The sequence below is a fragment of the Topomyia yanbarensis genome, chromosome 1 (assembly GCF_030247195.1).
Source record: "Topomyia yanbarensis strain Yona2022 chromosome 1, ASM3024719v1, whole genome shotgun sequence".
NCBI classification, from domain to species: domain Eukaryota; kingdom Metazoa; phylum Arthropoda; class Insecta; order Diptera; family Culicidae; genus Topomyia; species Topomyia yanbarensis.
In genome coordinates this window covers 32,050,837-32,070,140 of record NC_080670.1, presented here as the reverse complement: position 1 = coordinate 32,070,140, position 19,304 = coordinate 32,050,837, and the positions used below count along the sequence as shown (strand labels likewise).

General features: G+C 39.3%; 1 protein-coding gene across 6 annotated transcripts in view; it reads left to right on the top strand.

Annotated features, from left to right (window-relative positions):
* LOC131677292 (suppressor of lurcher protein 1) overlaps positions 1 to 9,506 on the top strand; it is a 97,325-nt gene extending 87,819 nt beyond the window's left edge. For all 6 annotated transcript variants that reach the window (XM_058957017.1, XM_058957015.1, XM_058957014.1 and 3 more), the window contains exons 8-9: positions 3,389 to 3,825; positions 8,450 to 9,506. In XM_058957017.1, the coding sequence (XP_058813000.1) occupies positions 3,389 to 3,825; positions 8,450 to 8,628 (616 nt within the window). In that variant the 3' untranslated portion in view covers positions 8,629 to 9,506. The remainder of the gene's footprint in view (positions 1 to 3,388; positions 3,826 to 8,449) is intronic.
* Positions 9,507 to 19,304: the final 9,798 nt, after the last annotated feature.

The following is a 19,304-nucleotide window of genomic DNA, read 5'->3' as shown; positions in this document are numbered from 1 at the left end:
TATGTTCTTAATTCTTTATTGTTTGATTCTGTTTATACTTTATTTTAATTTTACGAGTAATTTGCCTAATGAAGCTAAATTGAAATGTGCCACCCTTATTTATAGATTCGAGTTATTTTGTTGATTGGAACAAAAATCAATTTTGAATATTGAACCTTTTTTTCTTTTGTCATGTCATATAAAATTTTATTTTAAGAAACACCTGTTATGCAATAAATATAACACGTGGAATGTGCCAATCGAGCATACAGTATTTTTCAGAAGTTTTTATCCAACTTGAATTTAAGTGCCCAAAGAGCCGAATCGGTCAACCAGATCTTGAATTGTAATTGAAAACTTCAGAACAATTCTGAAAATCGAAACGAAACATTGAAGAAAATTTAATAATTTAATTTTAATTTAACATTTAAATTTAAGCTTATTGGAAAAAGTTAGGTTCTTTTTCATTTCACTTAGGGGAACCCGGGGCTATTCGGATCTACCTAAGCAAATTGCTATTTTAGGTGGATAGATGAGAAAAAATTTACCGGTTAAAGGTCCTAATAATTAGTTTGAAATCTTAGCTACATATTGGTACCACAAAAGTTCATATAGGGTAAAGCGCCTATTTTCAGCATACTAAGCTAGGTGCCTCACTTATTCGTTAATTTCTCGCCTTAAAATTAATGGAATGCGTAAAAATTTACATCAACAGCTTTGCTTCGTTATTAAGAACCAATATAATAACACAAATGCGCTGAAAACAGCTGAATTCTTGTGATAGAGCGCAACGAAAACTCGAATCGAGTGCCCCTATTGTTGCGCTACCCGACTGTTGACTCAATGCGTTGAACAAAGATGGCAGACACTGCTCTGACCAACGGCTTCAAATGGGTACGGTGATAATAGAAACATGGTACAAATGGGCTCATCACCCTACGATTTGCAAAACTCTAAGTTAAATAATAAATTGCGTTACAAAAACTTAATCTGGTTAGTCACAGCTGTCGATTGGCGCATCATGTATTTTCTTTGCTGTGGCATATGTAATCGTGTGCGTAGCCGCAAGCCGTTGAACGGTGGTTGATGGAATAAGGGGTCCGAATAGCCCCTTGCGCTCTCATTTCGCACAAAAGTGGTGAGCGTCTTGAAAATATGTGTTTTCACCCAAACAAAAATCATTCCATAAAATAGAAGCCTCAAGCTTTCCAAAACACTTACCTATTATTTTTTTCATTTTTATTTGTTGCTTTGAGAACTGTTTTACTCTAATAATGATTTTTGTTTTGAGGATGGCAAAAACATGAGACATGAGTATTTCCTTTCTAAAAAACCAAAAAAGTATATTCATCTGTCAAAATTAATGTTTAACAATAGCGCTGCCACGAATATGTACCACATTCAGAAAGTCCTACATTTTCTGAGAAATCGAGGGGATCCGAATTACCCCCGCGGTCTTAATAGACCCGGGTCCCCCTACTTATTGTCAATGTGAAAATCGTAACCGGCTCCGTTGAACTAACGCGTCGAGTTTAAAATAAACTTTTAAAATAATCCACAACCTACTGTAGATACCAACCCAATATGGCTTGAGAATAAATCTTACTAAGCGAACATGTCCTGTTCTATATTGTATGAAATATCAAAGAGCGCTTGAGCGGACCCGTGAACAGCTGAACTTCCGAGCTTTCCTCGAGCTTTTGTCATAAGCCACAATGACTATGATAATTTACGCCAGGTTTCTAGTTCGTTTCAAGATTTCGAGTCGTCGTTCATTATTGTTCAAATTCAAACCTCGGGGTCATTCGCCTTTTTTTTAAATAATATGCATTTTAAAGACACAATTCCTGAAGGATAAAAACTAATCGAATATTATTGCTGCTTTCTATCTTGGGCGCACTGCTTTCTACTTCTTGCGTTAATTTTCTTTCTCGGTGGTGAGCAATGGTCAGGTAGACCCTCCGCTGCTGGCTGATCGGTCCACCGTTATCATAGTCGCTAGAGCAGCTTTGATTTTCGCTGTTAGATGATTGGTGCTTTTTGTGTTGCTATTGAGTGACTCTGATATAGCCGTCTACTATTCTGGTTATTACTTCCTTATATATGATAGCTATTGGTCTAACAATACCATGGAATGCTTTTTGTTCGGCATTTGTTTTTGGTTGCTTGTCTGTGGCATATCAGCAGATGTCGAAGGTTGTTGGTTAGTGTTGGTTGTAGGAGATGAATTTTCTTCAGTTGTTTCGATGCATGGCTTACCGTAGTTCTTTGGATGTAGTTAACATCTTGAGATAATTTACCCTCCAAAGTCAATCAAGAAAATATTGGTTGGTTCAGCCGCATTCACACCACTCGAACATCGTTTGAGAATGCCAGAGAAAAAGTTTCTCCAAGTATCATTTACGATGGATTTCCCTTCTTCGTACTTCGATATGAAACTTTTAATATAATCCGTACAAGTGCGCAGAGCCAAATCATGCTAGTGAATTTGCGTTAGATCATTGTCCAGGTACACGGGGACTTTGGTTTTGACGATTTCGTATTCGACGTCGTGTTGCAGGTCGTAGCGAACAAAGCATTCTGTCTCGGTCAAAAAGTTGAATGTATTAGTACGACATGTCTCATATGATGTAGTTGTATGTGTGACACCTCTATAAACACAAGTTTCATTTTCACCTTAATCAACTGCTCCACTTCGTGCACTGTCGGTTTAAGACGGGACCGCGAAAAGTCAGTCGGGATTATATTCTCCCATATTGGGCGACATGGTCCGTGTCACGAGAATTTTGCTTGCAAATCCACAAATGAAAGTCGCCTGCCAAACTGAATGTTCTTTTTTGGCAACTGGCGCTCTCGATTTAGATATGATGTGTTGCTTGTCATCTCGATTAAGTGTCACTAGAATCTTGTGCGTACATTATGTACCCAATTCTGTCCGTCATATCCCTTTCTTTAAATTTCCAAACGCTTTGACCGCTCTTTCTAGTTTGATTTGGTTTCGATGTCCGGATCCTGAAGTCTATCAGATGTCAAACTTTCACTCAATAATTTTTAAACTTTGGCCAGTCTTGTTATTAATATTTCAATATTCAGGATCGCCTTCCATGTTAATGAATTTTTGATTAAAATGTCTACGATAAAATTAACACCTCTAAACACGAATTAAAATAATGTTCATTACTATAAGGTCTTCAACCTGAGATAAACACCCACCGATTCAATGCTAATGATCCCCATTTGTTTCAACCGTGTTTGTCTGCAGCTCTTAAATTTTACCAATCCATTCGCCGCCATTCAGCTTCCCCAACACAAACCAGACATCAAAATGTTCTTTTAACGCATTTTCCTTTTCCCTCTCGGGCACACCTTTCTTTTTTCTTCTTTCATCCTTTCATTCAACCGACGCCAGCTGCGACGAAAACTCCGCCAGCGACTACGTGGAGTTTTCTAATTTTATCACCCGGGATCGCAAATTCGCCCTGTACTGCGGTCTCCGACGAGATCTGATCGTCCGCTCGGATGGGCGCTTCTTTCGTGTCACCATGGCATCCAATGACCGGCTGGATGGAACCGGATTCCGGGCACTGTACGCCTTCGAGAGTAGCATCTCGGCCGGTATGCTCGGTGGCCCGTCCGGAGGTAGTGGCGGTGGGGGAGTCGTTGGTGTTGTGGGAGCCGCTGGCGTTCCCTATCTGCCCCAGCAGCAGCAACACCAACAGCAGCAGCAGTATCGGGTGGTGGTGGCGGTGACACCGTTGACGACGATGACGACGACTACGGCGACCGGGCGGAACACCGGTCACAGCAGACGGCGTGCCTCGGGCGGTTCGGGCGGATTCAGTTCAGGTGAGTGTGGTTTGGGGTTGAAAATTGAATTCAACGATGGTTGATATCGAAATGATTAGGTGCATCCCACTTGCTGAAATGAATGAAAACTATTAACTTGATCGACGATGCCGTGCATAAAAGAAACGTTAGTGGTAGTAAATTCATGCGAACTGTGCACTTTAAATAACCTTAGCTTTTAGAGTGCATGCATCATACTTTTATAGCAGAGCAAATGGAACGTAACCGCCGGAATGGCGATTATCCGCGTAGCACATAAAGCATTTTAGAGGTCGAACAGACAGTTGGTGCCTAATAGCAGGCGTGCTCACATATTTATAGGGGATGATGTGGCTGTACGGCTTTGATAATACTTCGTCAAACAGGAGTGAATGTGTGCTACAGATTACGTGTTCTGGAGACAAGTTGGTAAAAACTTTACCAAATGAGCTTTCCGGAAAAATATGGGTTGTAGAATGGCGACAAAAATACGATTGGTGTACTTTGGGAAATGATCGGTTCTGACTGTTTTTGGATTGATGATTGTTATATTTTTCCACTAGTTTTCCAACTCAACTCAGACTATTGGTGTGAAAATTTGTCGGTTCTCAGTTGAGTTCAGTAATCCAAACAGAATAATTAATTGAACGTTTTCACCGATAGAAATATTCTTCGACAACAAACAGAATATCACTAATCAACAACATGGATTTATGTCGAAACGTTCTACTAGGAATCTTTTGTATTCCTTCCACTCTTCGCAGTTTTCCACTACATTAACTACGCAATGGACGCGACATTCCGTTATATCTCATTAATCATCATCCAGTCGTCACGATAAACGATTGTGTATCTGAATGGTTCTTCAGTTATATCTGGAATTCTGCAAGGAAGCCACTAGGGTGCTTTGATATTTCAGTTGTACTTTAATGACCTACACTGGTTAGAATTCCGGTTTTTTGACATATCATATTTCGATATGTTGAAATTTGCCTTGATTTCCCGAAGGAACTTTTACCGCTGTTGGTCATAAAGCGTTCTACGTCGACGCTTAGTTTGCACTTTGCGGGACAATGCGGGTCGATTATGATATTGAGTTTACGGCGCTTGAGATCGCGTTGATCAGATTATAAGCGCTGTAGCGTTCACTAAATCATTGGAGCGTGTTTGTGTTTGCGAACTCTTTCGGCACAGATGAGTGGATGATCGCGATTGCGTGTTTCTTTGTGTATTATCGCGAAGGGCCCGAGCGTTTGAATGTTAATGTGTTCGATCGTGTGGGCGTATATATCATGTTGCGTGTGCTGGCGTGCATGTAACTTCGCGTGTACAAATTCGATTGTATAACCGTGTGTCTATTTGCATATTCGCGTATTTTCTTGCATGATCGCGCGGATCGTGAATATGAAGCATAATTGGGGTGCCCGATTCAGATACTACAACAGAGTGAGAGCTATTTCATCACTGGAGTTCTCGGTCATGTCATGAGTAGATGAGCGAAATTTTTATTGGAATAGTCCTACTGAAAGCATACACATAGGGTGTTAGCCCCGACGCTAGGGGTTTCCGAACGAGTCGGATTCATGATTGCGTTGGAACGCGCATTGATGAATTCGTAGGTATCATCAAAAATCATTATATAACACGGGTGTTTTTATGTTTGCGAGTTAGTTAGGGTGTTAATTTGCGTGGATGATCGAAATGGCATGTTCGCGTTTGTGACCAATGTTGTATTATTGCGGACAACTCAAGCATTTGTATGTTAACGAATTTGATCGTGTGGGTTAGTGTGTAGCGTGTAACGTCGTGTGTACAAACGTGTGGGCTGTTGAATGTTCGCGCGATCTACGATTTTGAGCGAATGGTTCAGATCTAGAAGAAAGACCAGAATTGCATTATCGCGAAGGGTACAAGCGGTTTTAGGTTAACACGTTTGATCGCGCGGATATTTTTATGCCGCCGATGCTAGCGTGTGAATAACTTCGCGTGCTTGCTTTCGTTTATATAACCGTGTAGTTGTTTGCATATTCGCGAGGGCGTTTGAGTGCGTCGAAGCTCCCAGACGAGTATGATTCATGAGAGCTGACGTGTGAAACCGTGTTTATGAATTTGTAAGCGCTAACGCGTTGACTTAACCATCGGGAAGGGTTTCCTGATTGCGAAATGAAGGGCATAGGTAAGCGTGATTGATTGCGTTTGCCACCAAATTTGTATTATCGCAAAAGACTCGAGCATTTGTATGTCGTTGTATGCGTTATTTTTATCGCGGGATGTTTGTATGTCGCATATGCTAGCCGTCTGGAATTTATCGTAGACTGGTGCGTTTTTGTAACCGTGGTCGTGTTGATATTCGTGTTTTTGAGTGTCACACAGTGGTTCAAAACATGCGATTGAGGAACTTATGTAGATGTAGCTAAAACTAACCATGTTTGCGAGTTGATATGTTCTGCAATGTTCATGTATATAAAAAGCACCATCTTTTGGCGATATTCCTTTTAAAAAAATGATCATGGTAGGCTATATAAAATCTAGCTTTTGAACGAAAAAAGATAGCGCATGATTGTCTTCGAAACAGTTGTAGAGAATGTTTATAAATTCTGCTGAAGGCATCTTTTCTTTGTCGACTTATCAGACGTTTTCTATTCTTAAATTCAAATTTTGAGGCCCAACATTTTTGTTTCTGATTCGACGCGACGACAATGTTCATTTATTATTACCAAATACACAACTTTGCTGAAGAAAGCAGATCGCCCAATAAGCCCTCCCGTGTTCATCGAGAATCTTCCCCTCGGAATTTTCTTCGAATACTTTGATTTTTTTTCTCGAGGATAAATTCTCACGGATATCCCGAAATTTCTCGATTACTTGACGTTCTCACGAAATGGTACACCAGCAATAGTAGCTTCTCTTCTCTTTCTTCCGTCAGTGGCATGGAAATGTTGTATTAAAGTACTACAAAAATGAAGAAATATTGCCGAACGCTTCAAAGTCCATTTTTCAAAGTTTTTTTTAAATATTTCTTCCCAAAATGGATCGCTGAGTCGGATGCGGATGAAAATGAAGAAACGTTAGAAGGTTCGATACGAATTCAAGCGCGTATAGAGAAATTATCTGACCTGACAGCATGTTATTGTTGATAGGAAATCCTGTTTACTGACGGAGTGCGCGTAACTATCTCTGCTTACAAATCCGTCTAATTCTTTTTGACTTCATTTGAACAAGGTGCAGGTTACGCGATAAACTCTTCCAGGGCGACAATAAGTTTGCCCTGATACATATATTCGCAAACGCTTGAACTGATGGTGATGGCCTTATATCACATTACACAGCATTTTTAAAATTTGCAAACATTCGTAAAATGTTAGAATTTGTGGCATTGCATTTTTCGCAAAAACGTGGTGAACATTAGAAAGAATTGTTGAAGCTATAGTACTGGAAAAAAGAAGCAATTGGCTGACCTGCGTTGAAATTATATAAATTGAATATAGTTGTCAAAATAATGAAACTGAAAAAAAAATAAATTTTGTCGGAATTTTATAAATTAGTTAACTTGAAAAAAATCTAGTAAAATGTAAAAAAATGTACAAAACTCTAAATTATTACAAACATAGAGTAGAGTGAGGTCAAGTAGGTCAGTTTTATTTGGCGAGCTCGTGCGATGGTATTTTTGTACTGATTTTGATACACAAGCACTCGTTGGAAAGGTTGTACATCTTGCAACGTTTGGGCAATAATAAATGTATGCCAAGCTTAATATTTTTCAAGCTAAATCCAACAAGGCGAAGAAACTTGTTTGGATGTTTTTAAAATTTGCGGTGCGATAGGTCACTATATTCGAGGTTAAATAAAACACGTACACGCCTAGAAAATCAGCGGTTCAACTCATATATGGAGAGTATGAATACTGCAGATTATTTAAAAATTAATAACCCAAATAATGGATGCCATGGTAAGAAAATGAGGAAGTACAAATGGTGTAAAAAATCATGTAACCGCGGAAGAAAATGTTGAAAAAACAGGTTTATTCAGCAGCTCCGTCTGGCTTTGTACTTGCAAATGCATTCTTCGGTGTCCTCGTCGTTGCCAGAGTGTGGAATTGAAGTTGTGCATTCCGGTTCAAGTGATCGAGTACTGGTGCCATCTTGAACAGATGCCATTGCGTTCTTTATGTCCTCTTCATTTCGCTTTGGCGTTTTTCAAGCAGCGTCATTTCGGCGCTAACTTAGTTCTGTCACTAAGTTAATGTCGGATTCGGATGAGACGAAGTCGGACCCAAATTCCATTGCAAATTCTAATTCTGGCCAAAATGGGTTTGTTCTTAGTTTGGACCTCGTCTCATCAGTATCATGACAGACCGATTTCGACAGCCAAATAGACGCTAATCCGAAAATGGAAGCACTATCTGTGTTCACATACATGATATTTAAATTCCCATATTTACTGCGCGAAACTTTAAACGCATAACCGTGTCCACGTTAATTATTTAATCTTCAAATCTAATGTTACCTCCTCAAAACGGAAAACTCTACCCAGTTCACGAGTTTAACATCGACCCTACCGGCTGCGACTATCGTGAAACCTTTATTCGTATCGTTCCTGCTATCTGCAATTCCCCACTACTACAATATCCTTTATTTATTTGCAGAACTGCGCTCCCACGGTCTTATCCTAGTACTGATGATGCAGTTGCTGCTGCTGCTACTGATATCATCCAGAGCGGAGGCGGCTATAGTCGGAACAAACAGACAGTACGTCGCCGTCACGTACTCGACCCATCGTCGTCATCAACATCATCATCCTCATAAGCTCAAGCAACATTGTTAGCCCTATCCTGCTGTTGCTTCCGTTGACGACGACGACGACGACAACAAAAAGAACGACATGTACGAGATTCCGCAGTGCATGCAGACAGACAGCTAAGGAGGTGACGACACGATACACGTCCGACTCCGTGACGTTTGGGCGGTGGCGATGGGAAGCTGCATCATCTGGGTGGACGAGTAAATTGTCTTGATAATCCTGGATCATTGGTTCGAGTATGTGTCAAACACGTCCGGGACTGACTGAGATGCTGAACGTCATTAACGGTTGGGAAAATAGATATCCGCAGTTTTTAGCCCTACGTGGACAGATTATGAACGGAAGAATCGCCGAAACAAAGTATCCGTAGCGATGAGAAGGATAATTGGATAGCTCGAATTTCTTAGCTAATTGAAATACGTAACGTCTTTCGAGACAGCTTTATTACAGAGCTAAAAGACGAATTGTTTTGTTTTACAGGAACGATTTCCTATTCAGTCAGAAAAGTGAATCTGCCATAATCTAAGTTATCAAATTAAAAGTGGAAAAAAAGATGGAACTGAATAATTGAAGCTGAAGCATACTTGAATATGTTACACTGAACAAGCCGCCAGCCAGAGAAAAAAAAAACAAATGTACATACCCAACAGCAAAAAAAGAAACAGAATCAAAGTAGATTAGATATAGTTTTCCCTTTGATCCCGACCAGCGGGATCGTGATTGTGATCAACTTGCGGAAAGCGAATAGCGCTATATCTGCACAAAATACGCGAGAAAAAATATGAATCTATGCATGTGTGTGACTGTCTGTGTGCCACATCCTTATCCCGCAGCATCCGAGTGAGACAGAACGTATAAAACTGACTAAAATAAAACAATTTCGTGTGGAAATTTTCCAGAAACAGTGCTCTAATTTATGTCTGGTGCCGAAATCCTCGCCGTCTTGTTAGTTGAAAACCGCGAAAAAATAAACGCCTCAGTCCCCCCAACACCATCATGCATCGCAACCATGTACAGTACAGAAATGGAGTAGCTTGGTAAACCGCAGCTTCCCGAGGCCAGTCAGCTGAACGCATGGCGACAGTGAAGCTTATACTTTTTCCCGCCAACACACACACATATAGGTAGGTACACATTCAACGAAAAAGCTTTTTAAAACACGGTCTTCTTTCTTTAAGGCCACAGGGGGTTGAAAAATGTTCTAGTTGGAGTCATACAAGTGCCACGGCCCTTTACAAATAGAAACAACATTGGCGAGTGGGTTGACGGAAGTGACCGGTAGGGGGGAAGGGACAGGTACACCGCTCATTAAGATATATGCACTCATTAGAGAGGGAGAGAGTGAGACCAAATAAAAAAACTACGGGAAGGAATTTCAGAAAAGGCACACAGTAAAATTCTAGCTGGTCAATTAAGTCAAGTGGTTAAAGGTGAGTAATGGTTCAAGGTTTTTTCGTGGCTGGTGGAAAAGTTCGACTACGACCTCTACGCGAGAGTGGCGATAGGCGTATTTAATGGTTTTTCCGGTTGGTGGAAAGTATCTTTCGAGCCATTTAGAAGGGTTACTGCTGCTACTTTGTGAGCATTAAAGCATTAAAAAGTCAACTTGAAAAATATGTGGCGATAAGTGCGAGGAAATGGCGCCATTTGAGGCGCGATGGTATTTATCGTCGTTTTATTGATATGAAAGAACTTGGTATGCAGGATTTATAAAAAAAAGATTTATATTCAAGACACAATTTAGATGTTTTATTTCCTAGACCTTTGGCATAAAAATATCACAAACTCAAATCACATCGCGACTCACAAACTCCAAAATGTACCAAACAGACAACCTTCCAAAAAATTTTTTTTTCGAGGTAACACAAGATGTCGACGTTGAATCATTTTTATCTGTGCACAATTGCGTTTCTGATGAAACTGTATAAAAGTAACTTCTTGAAGTCGAAGTTCCATTTTCACCTTCAATAAATGTTCCATCACGCAACAAGAGGCCGCACACGACAATATTTAGAATCAACAGCTACTGTAGTTAACTTGAAATTACATTCTTGGTTCCAGAAACTTCACCAGTAAATCGCAAATCTCTGGAACATTGTGTGTGAAGTTTCCATCACTTGTTCACATACAGGTATCGGTTTATTAGCCATTTAAATGTTCTTTTCTGAATTCCTTTCACTAAAAATGAAGTAGAAATGGGTTATGGCTTCAATAAAGTTAGTGTCGGATTCTAATGAGCGGAAGTCGAAACGCAAATTCTTTAACAAATTCTATTATATGCTTTGTACCCTTTGCACGCAAAAGCGGTTTCACTCAATTTTCTTCCTAGTGGAGAAAAATTGGTGTTCACCCAAATCTTTCACCTTAAGAAGGAAGATATTGGATGTTGTTGGATTATACTGAGAACGCTATTTACGGCTATATTACAGTAGATCGCTTTTTTCATTCTTAAAAACGGAACTATCTTTTCTTCTGGTCTTTACAATCTCCACTGGTTGGGCAACTGTCCCCGATTTAACTGTTGATGTTAGAAACTGTGTGTTTGATTTGAATACCGTAGATAATTTTTTCAGGGCGACATATGTGTAAGTGCTTTCAGTAGTGTTCCGGCTGATTACAGAGGTGGTATATGAAGATCTGGATTTGATAGGCACACAGCGTAGTCTGAGAACTGATAATATTGCTAATTGAGCACCGTAGGCTTTGATCAAAAGAAATGGACTGCAAAATATATGATCAAAACAGGTAGTGTAGAAAAACTTTTAACACCTCGAAAAAAGTCCCTTTGCAACATTTTAACATAATCGGACATGATTTAAGGGTTTCGCAAAACAGTTCAAATTCGAAAGATTTTGTAGCGTAGCGTATTATTCTTTTAATTTAAGCGGGGAATAGAGCTTCATTGGGCTTAACAATCTGCAAAATGTCGCACGACTAAACTGTTAGCATACCTAATGTCAAACTGTTTGCATACCTGGTGTCGAAATACGGAGAGGCGAAGTTCTCGACCTTTTCCAACGATACAAAGTGATGCCAATCCCAAAATAAATAATTAGATGTCTTCAACAAAATTTCATCATATTGGATAACGCACCGATATCGATTGACAACTGCACTTTTGTTTATGAGTTTTGGAAATATTTTGTCATGATTACGACTCAGGATTCACCATAGAAAGTCCTATATTGTATCATCGTTGTATTAAGTATGAATGACATCTATAAAAAATGCACAAACTTATTTTCAGAAAATCTTTCGAAAGCAACACTGCAAGCCGAAATTCCAGTCTTTTTCCAGCAAAATTGTCAATATGAAGCACCTAAAAAACCTAGTCGAATACTGGAATATTACATACGGCTCGCAATTATTTTTGTGCTTCATTCATTGTTCGCTAGTCGAATGAGTAGCATGCCGATGCGCGGTCAGACGATGCGGTAGTAAGGTAAACTAATCATGTCTAAATACGGAGAGGTGAAGTTTTCGTGTATTTTCAGCGATGCGCAGTGTGCTCAAAGGCAAAAAAAGACGGTCGAAAGTATTTACTGATATTGAATGGCGTGTTCGTAACAATTTTATAAGAAACTGGAGGTAGAATTTTTTAACGTTACCGGTGGGAACCAATGATGTATTAAATTCTGAAGTATTTATGACATCCATAAAAAATGCAAAAACTAATTTTCAGAAAATCTCTCAGAAGCAACATTGAAATGGAAATCTACCGGCCTATTTCAAGCGAAATTGTCAACATGAAACAGCTAAAAGACCTAATCGAATATTGGACAGTTATATAAGGCTCGTGTATTTTTGGGGCTTCATTCATTGTTCGCTAGTCAAATGAGAAGCATGTTGATGCGCGGTCAGAGGGCAAACTAAATTTTCGTCGCCTATCTAAGGTGCTGCATGAATTTTTGTGGTTCATTTATGATTCGTTAGTTGAATGAGAAGTATGTTGATACACGGCCAGACTGTGCGGTAAGCGGGTAACCTAAATTTTTGTCCTTTTTGAACTGTAACGAGATTAGCAAGAGACTGGTCAATGTGAAGTATATTCAATATTAAGACCCTTAGTATTCAAGAAAGAGCAAGGAGGTGAAGGAAGACAGTTTAGAAACCCTTTGTCTTCTACCGTAGAAGTCAAGATGTTTTAACATTTTAATCAAAGGCGAATCATCTGAGCCAGCGGAATACCTACCTGGTTCCTCGCTAATTGAATATCGTTACAATACAAAAAGGTAAAAATTAACTCAAGGTTAATACAAAAGGAAAAAAGAATGTACCATGACAGGGATCCATCAGTAGCCATCGAGTGCTGGTCGCCAACTTCGTGTTCAATCGGCACATGTGGCTTTATGACACCGATGCTGAGACAAACGCAATAGTTGAGCAAATAAAACACCCCTGCAGCTGGCAATATGCAAGAGACAAAAGCTAGGTTTAACGTCGCAAAAATGCGTAGTGTGGAAGCTTTCCTTGACATAAATTTTTGCTTGTCCGGCCATGGCTCAGACTCAGATGATTCTCATTTGATAAAAATGCTAAAACATCCCTACTCCTGCGGTAGGTGTCAAAGGGTTAAATCGTTGAGAAACTCTAAACTTGCTCCTATGACCCCAGTCCTCGCTTTCTAAACTTTCTTGTACTATGATTCTTAACTTTAAATATACTTCACATTTTCCAGTTCCTTGCTCCATGATATTTAATTATGTCGGGACAATAAAAAAAAAGAAAAAAATGACGCATGTATTTTTGTGCATCATTCATCGTTCGGTAGTCGAATGAGAAGCATGATGATGCACGGTCAGTCTGTGCAATAAGAAGGCTAACTAAATTTTCGTCGCCCGTATATTATTGTGCATGTCATATTTATTGATCAGCCAAACGAATGTGATTTGCATTCTCAACAACGGACATCAAAATCAAACAGGTGTCAGAACCAATCGAACCACTTTCGTTGGAAAAATCAATCCTCCGCAATGCAGAAGGCTGATTTTTTTTCTGAAATGCGCTGTATTATGATGATCACATCCCAACATTCACGGGGAGTTGTTTTACTGGGTGGATTACCGACCGATTTGCTGTTCATAGCCTCACCTGTAATCCAGTAATTACAACTTAGCTTCGGTCGAAAATTTTCTCAATCGGCCTTCTAACATTATGCCATCGAAAATCTAAAGAATTGACAATAGTATTGATAGTGTAAGGACAATTATTAGATTTCAATTGTGAACCAAGTGTGCAGTCACGACGCACCGCTTATGTTCAATGCACCCACCCATCTTTTTCATTTTGAAATAGCTTTGCTGAAGACACTATTCACCTTTATATGAACACAAGCGGTTTATATATCAATGCGTTAGTACGAGTACGTTTTCACCATTCAAATAATTCCCATAACTTCACCCATCTTTTTCATTTTGTTGCAACTTTGCTGAAGACACTATTTGTCTGTTTATTCACACGAGCGGTTTATATATGAATGTATCGATAGGGCTAAATCAAAGAGTTTTTTACGTTTTCACCATGCAAATAATTTCCATAACTTAGCTTTATTCCAGAAAGTTCAAAACACTAACGAATTACACAGCATTTTGGTCCACACTAATTTGTTTTGATAAAAATTGTGAGATCTAAATGAAAATGGCAATAAAAATTACTTTCTATTACACCATTTATTCAAACTTATTAAACTTTGTGAACCAATATTTAACGAGCATAAATATTCGCGTAAGTAATAAAAATTCGTTGTATGGACAAATGTTTTCTCTACCAACACGCCCTCAGGAACATTCAGGTAAAAGGCATCTTCATCAAAATTACATAAAAGCATTCTTTAAAGGAAATAAAATTATGGAAGAAAACTCCAGATATATAACCTTTTCTAAAGCGAACAGGCTATCAACACAAATAAACATACTGATACAGAAAAATAAGATGTTTTCCCCGTCCCTCGATTCTCGAACCCCGTTGAAAATCAGATCGTATAGATTGAATAATAATATAGTTGAAACTCTTGGCAAACAATAACATCTAATCCTCTCAACAGTTTAGTTCTGAAATACTTGTCAAGGAAGCCACCTGGGCCCACTGCTTTGTATATTGCTTACTAACTACTCAGTTCGTGGTAGACATTCGATTTTATTAGACTTATTTCCAATTATCCAACAATCTCGTTTTAAAACAAGGAACAAACTTCACCTCCCTTCGCTGCCTACCTCCAGATATAAACGTCAGATTCGCCAATTTGCCTAACACAACTTTTTTTAATAAAAAGAACGCCCAAACTGCGGCGAACAACTTCATCATTATAATTTTTAGTACCCTACCATCGCGGGGTTATGAACTACACCCGGTTGACCACTGCACCCATTGCAATTTATTATTCATAATTAAAGTAAACACAAAATAATTTAACGCTTCGCTTACACATCAACCCCCCATCCCGCAACAGCACGAAGAAGGGGATGGGGGATCTGTTAATTTTATTAGTGCGTCAGGAAAGTGATAAAAAAAATCAATCTTTAGTCGGTGGCTGATGGCGCGGCTTTCGCCAGTTTATCGCACACGGTAATTTAATTATATCTTCGAAAAGAGGTGGAACGGGAAAACATTGAAACCATTACACCACATTATGGAGGCGATGGGAATACATGTGTTTACGCTGCGAGGCATGCAATAAACAAATTTGCATACATTTAGGGGGAGTGAGTGTTGAACGTAAACTTCTCCGATACATTTAATTTATTCCTAGCGTTTGTGGTAGTTCGTGTTTCTTTGATGATAAATGGTTACTAATTTTTACCTTTTGTCATACTGGTACACAAGAGATTTCGTGTATCTGCTGTGACGAGTTTTGTATGGATTTTACTCGATAATCCGAAAAGATCGTTCGTCGACACATCTACTAGGTACAGATAATTTCTTCCGCGAAAGGTTTGATGTTCTACATATAAAAAATGAAGATTTCCAGTCTATAATTATAAGTTGACACCATTTCTTCGCGCATTATGCTCAGACAACCCTAGTAAACAACGGAAATCAGGTTACAACATGTGTTTTTTCATCAGACTTCAAACTGTTATTACGTGAATCAAAATTTCAAGTTTGCTCTCAAAAGAGCCACATATAAATCGAACAGAATAAGTAGACATTATCATAAAACTCATAACACTCCGTTTGTTTAATTACGGAAATGTTAACACTTTATACCTACATCAGTTCAACAACTGTAATAATCGAACTAGGCTTCCTGATGCATAGACAATGATCGATTATTGACTTAGTCTATAATTTCATCACAACACAGCTGCAACCATTTTGGAACCTATGATACTCCCAACGTCAGAATACTTTGCTTGTTCTACCTCAATGACACCCAATCCATTCGTCGTCGGATCCGTAACGACGACGGCACACTTAAGTTGCTTCTCACCTTCCAAGTGGATTCCAGTTTAGTCCAGCTTGGAACTGCCATGTGCCTCTCAACCGGTTGCTATTCTAATTCAAACAAATTGTCGAGAGGCGAGATCCGCTACTCGCATAGAGATGATAAACAACAATCACCAGACGACCATCACCAGCGACCGTCCCCGTGCTATCATCTGTTTTGATAAAGGTGGATTTGGATAGTGACGCGAGAGAACGAGAGAGGTGTTGGGAGGGCGACGAATAAAAATGCTATGGACAGAATAAGCTCTCCATATTTCATGTGTGAACGCTAAAGCAAATAGAACGCATTTGGATCACCTATCAGTGTGATGAGACCACACTTGGCTACAGTTTTGCTTGTTGTTGTCCAAAATTCCCTTGTGCCAAATTCTATTTACGAACGATTAATATTGATAATTTGCATCTCCCTCATTAGTCAGTCGTTGTATGTCGTATACACATTCCCAACTTTTCCAGTCTTTCCTAAGACCCTTTACATAATCGCCCAGTAACGATCGATGGGCAGAAACTGAGAGCAATTCGGTCGATTGATAGCAACTTTACCGTGAGCCTACTAAGACCTGTTTTGACGTAGTGCTCCGACGCTAAATCCGAAATAGTGTCCCTCCATTATGCTTCTCCTATAAAAAGAGCAGCAACCTCTTCTGCAAATATTCATATCAATGGATTTCCTCATTAATAGTTCCGGTATTGCAGAAATAGTAAGCTTCACACCGCAGGAGCATATTGCTTGCCATACCAACACTTTTTGACAAAATGCCTCCACTTGAATCGACCAGCCTACATCGCTTACAATCTACCAAACGACGGCAGTAGAATATTATGAACCTGAAAGGCTTTTTAAGTCCTTTCCTTGTCGTTCAAAATGCATCCACCGGGTTGCTGCCAAACTCGCGAATACAAAAGGACATTTTTGTTACACCTCCTGCGGACGTATGTCAAGCAGGCGAAATATCAGCCAAATCTCGTCACAGGATTTATACTCGTAGAAGCTCTTCAAAAATTCGATTAGTGGCTCATAATTCAATCCATTTCAGCTTAGTATTCCTCAGTACGGAAAGGTTCAGATCGAGCGTAGAATTAGTCATCCTCTCCGGCAGCAGATTCCAGCAGTATTCTACTCGTTTATTAAACGTCGGAACCAGACAACACCTGCTCGTTCGAATGGGCCAATTCGAAACACCGATTGATCATTAGCGATTGACGGGATGGACCTATAGATCGAGGACAACGATAATTGTCTTGACACTTGTGATTGAGCTAGTCGTTTCACTTGTTACCAGCGTGACGTTCCTGATTTGATACTTTCCGTCAACGGTTTTACACACGTGTCGAGCTTCTTGACCAATGATATCTGCCGCTTGGTATCTGTCCCGCAAATGGATTTATTCCACTGGTATCTGTAAACATCAACTTAAACGAGAATCACTTTTCGCATGACCCGTCGAACGTAACCAAAGGCACTTGTAGCGATGGAAGATAGCATCGCGTCATTAGCTGTAGATCTTGAAATGGGGGGTCTTATTGCTGTATAAGCGAGTTCCGGCTTCATCATATCAATCAGCATACACAACTGAAGAGTAATGGTGTTATAAATGTCTCAAATTCAATGCAGTGCACGGTTTCTACGTTTTGACGGTTTTCAGATAGTGACGGCTGGCAGATCCTATTCTGGACACTGTTGCACTTGTGATAACAGCTTTGAATAGTACTGATTTATTTAATCCAATTCTAGTGAAGCCGGATGAAATAAATATTTCTAATGTTCGGTTCGGTTGCTCTCAGCTGTACCACAAAATATTTCTATGCAAATTGGCTTTCCGTGAACTGTCCCTTTCTGTTTCACCAACCTGTTTAATTTTTCTTTCTAAATTCTATTTCTATTTTTTCACTTTTTGTGTACGCTTAGTTTCATTACCGAATACACCGCGTCCGTTTAGAAACTTTCTGAAAGGATCACTTTTTTCTCGGATTTGATACACTGCGGTGAGTATGAGTCTTCCTGCTACTTTTTCTTCTCGTAATGACCACCACGAGCCGAACTTTCTGCGCCCGACAATACCGTGAACGAAACACACACAGGTAAAATTTTCATTTGAAATCCCTGAAACAAAACACATCTGAGATATCCCTAAAAACAATTAAAAAAAGTTAAAAACAATGTTCGTTTTTTAATCGTTTGACGCGATTGATACCTGGGCAAAAGCTCCTGCATGCATCATGCATCGTAACTCGACTGCGTTGTCTTCATAATACTGACACTAGCATTGGTACACTCAACGAAGCTGTAGCAGTTGAATTCTATCAGTACGGCATTACATATATGGCAAAACAAAATTATATTAACTTCAGTTTCATCCAAAAACATTTTCTTGTTCAGCGGAATGGTCCAAACTTGCAAACCTGCAAATCTACAACGGTCGTACAGTGACGCTGTAAAGATGTATCCTCATTATCACTGAAAGTCATCTTGAACGATACGATTCTCCCTGCAGGGAATGGAACAACTTTCGGAATAATGGTGCTCGATTTCTGTAGCACACTGCACATGTATCTTAGGGTGAAAATTATTTTTGTGATGTTGGATTTTGGTCCATCGACCGGTCAAAAAATAAATCATGGCGTAATTTTTTTTGCCATTTTAAGCAAAATTGGACCATTGCGATTGATGTTTTCAAAGGAACCCCCCATATTGTATCCGCCATTTTGAATTTACCATTTTCGACGCCAGAATCAGAATCAGCGGCATCGAAAACCTCGTTGTAAGACGTTTTAGGCCAATATAAGAAAAACATTAAATTTATCCAAGCACAGTCGCCATATTGGATCCTTGAATTTTACATTTTCGACGTCAGAATCAGGATCAGCGACCTCGAAAACCTATATGAAACTAAAAATAGCAGTATTTTGAATAAAAAAATTCGCCCCGAAAGGATTAACGGGCCTTAGGGCAAAATGATCGAAAAAAACTTAAGAGATGAAAAAAAGCTTGAAATGACAGCTAAAGAAGGCGGTTAAAAATATTAGAATTCTGAAGAACTTATTAAAATTTAAAAAAGCTCAGATAATAGAAACCCTTTCCGAAAAAGGATACTTCAAAAATGTTAAAAATACTTACTGAACAAATTTACAAAAATACCCGAAAAGTACCGGAAGGAAAATTTTGAAATTCTGAGTGATTCTCATACCTCTCATCTACAAAAAATGTACAATACCAAGGCTAATTTCAACTGCCAACGCGTGGAAAGTTCTAC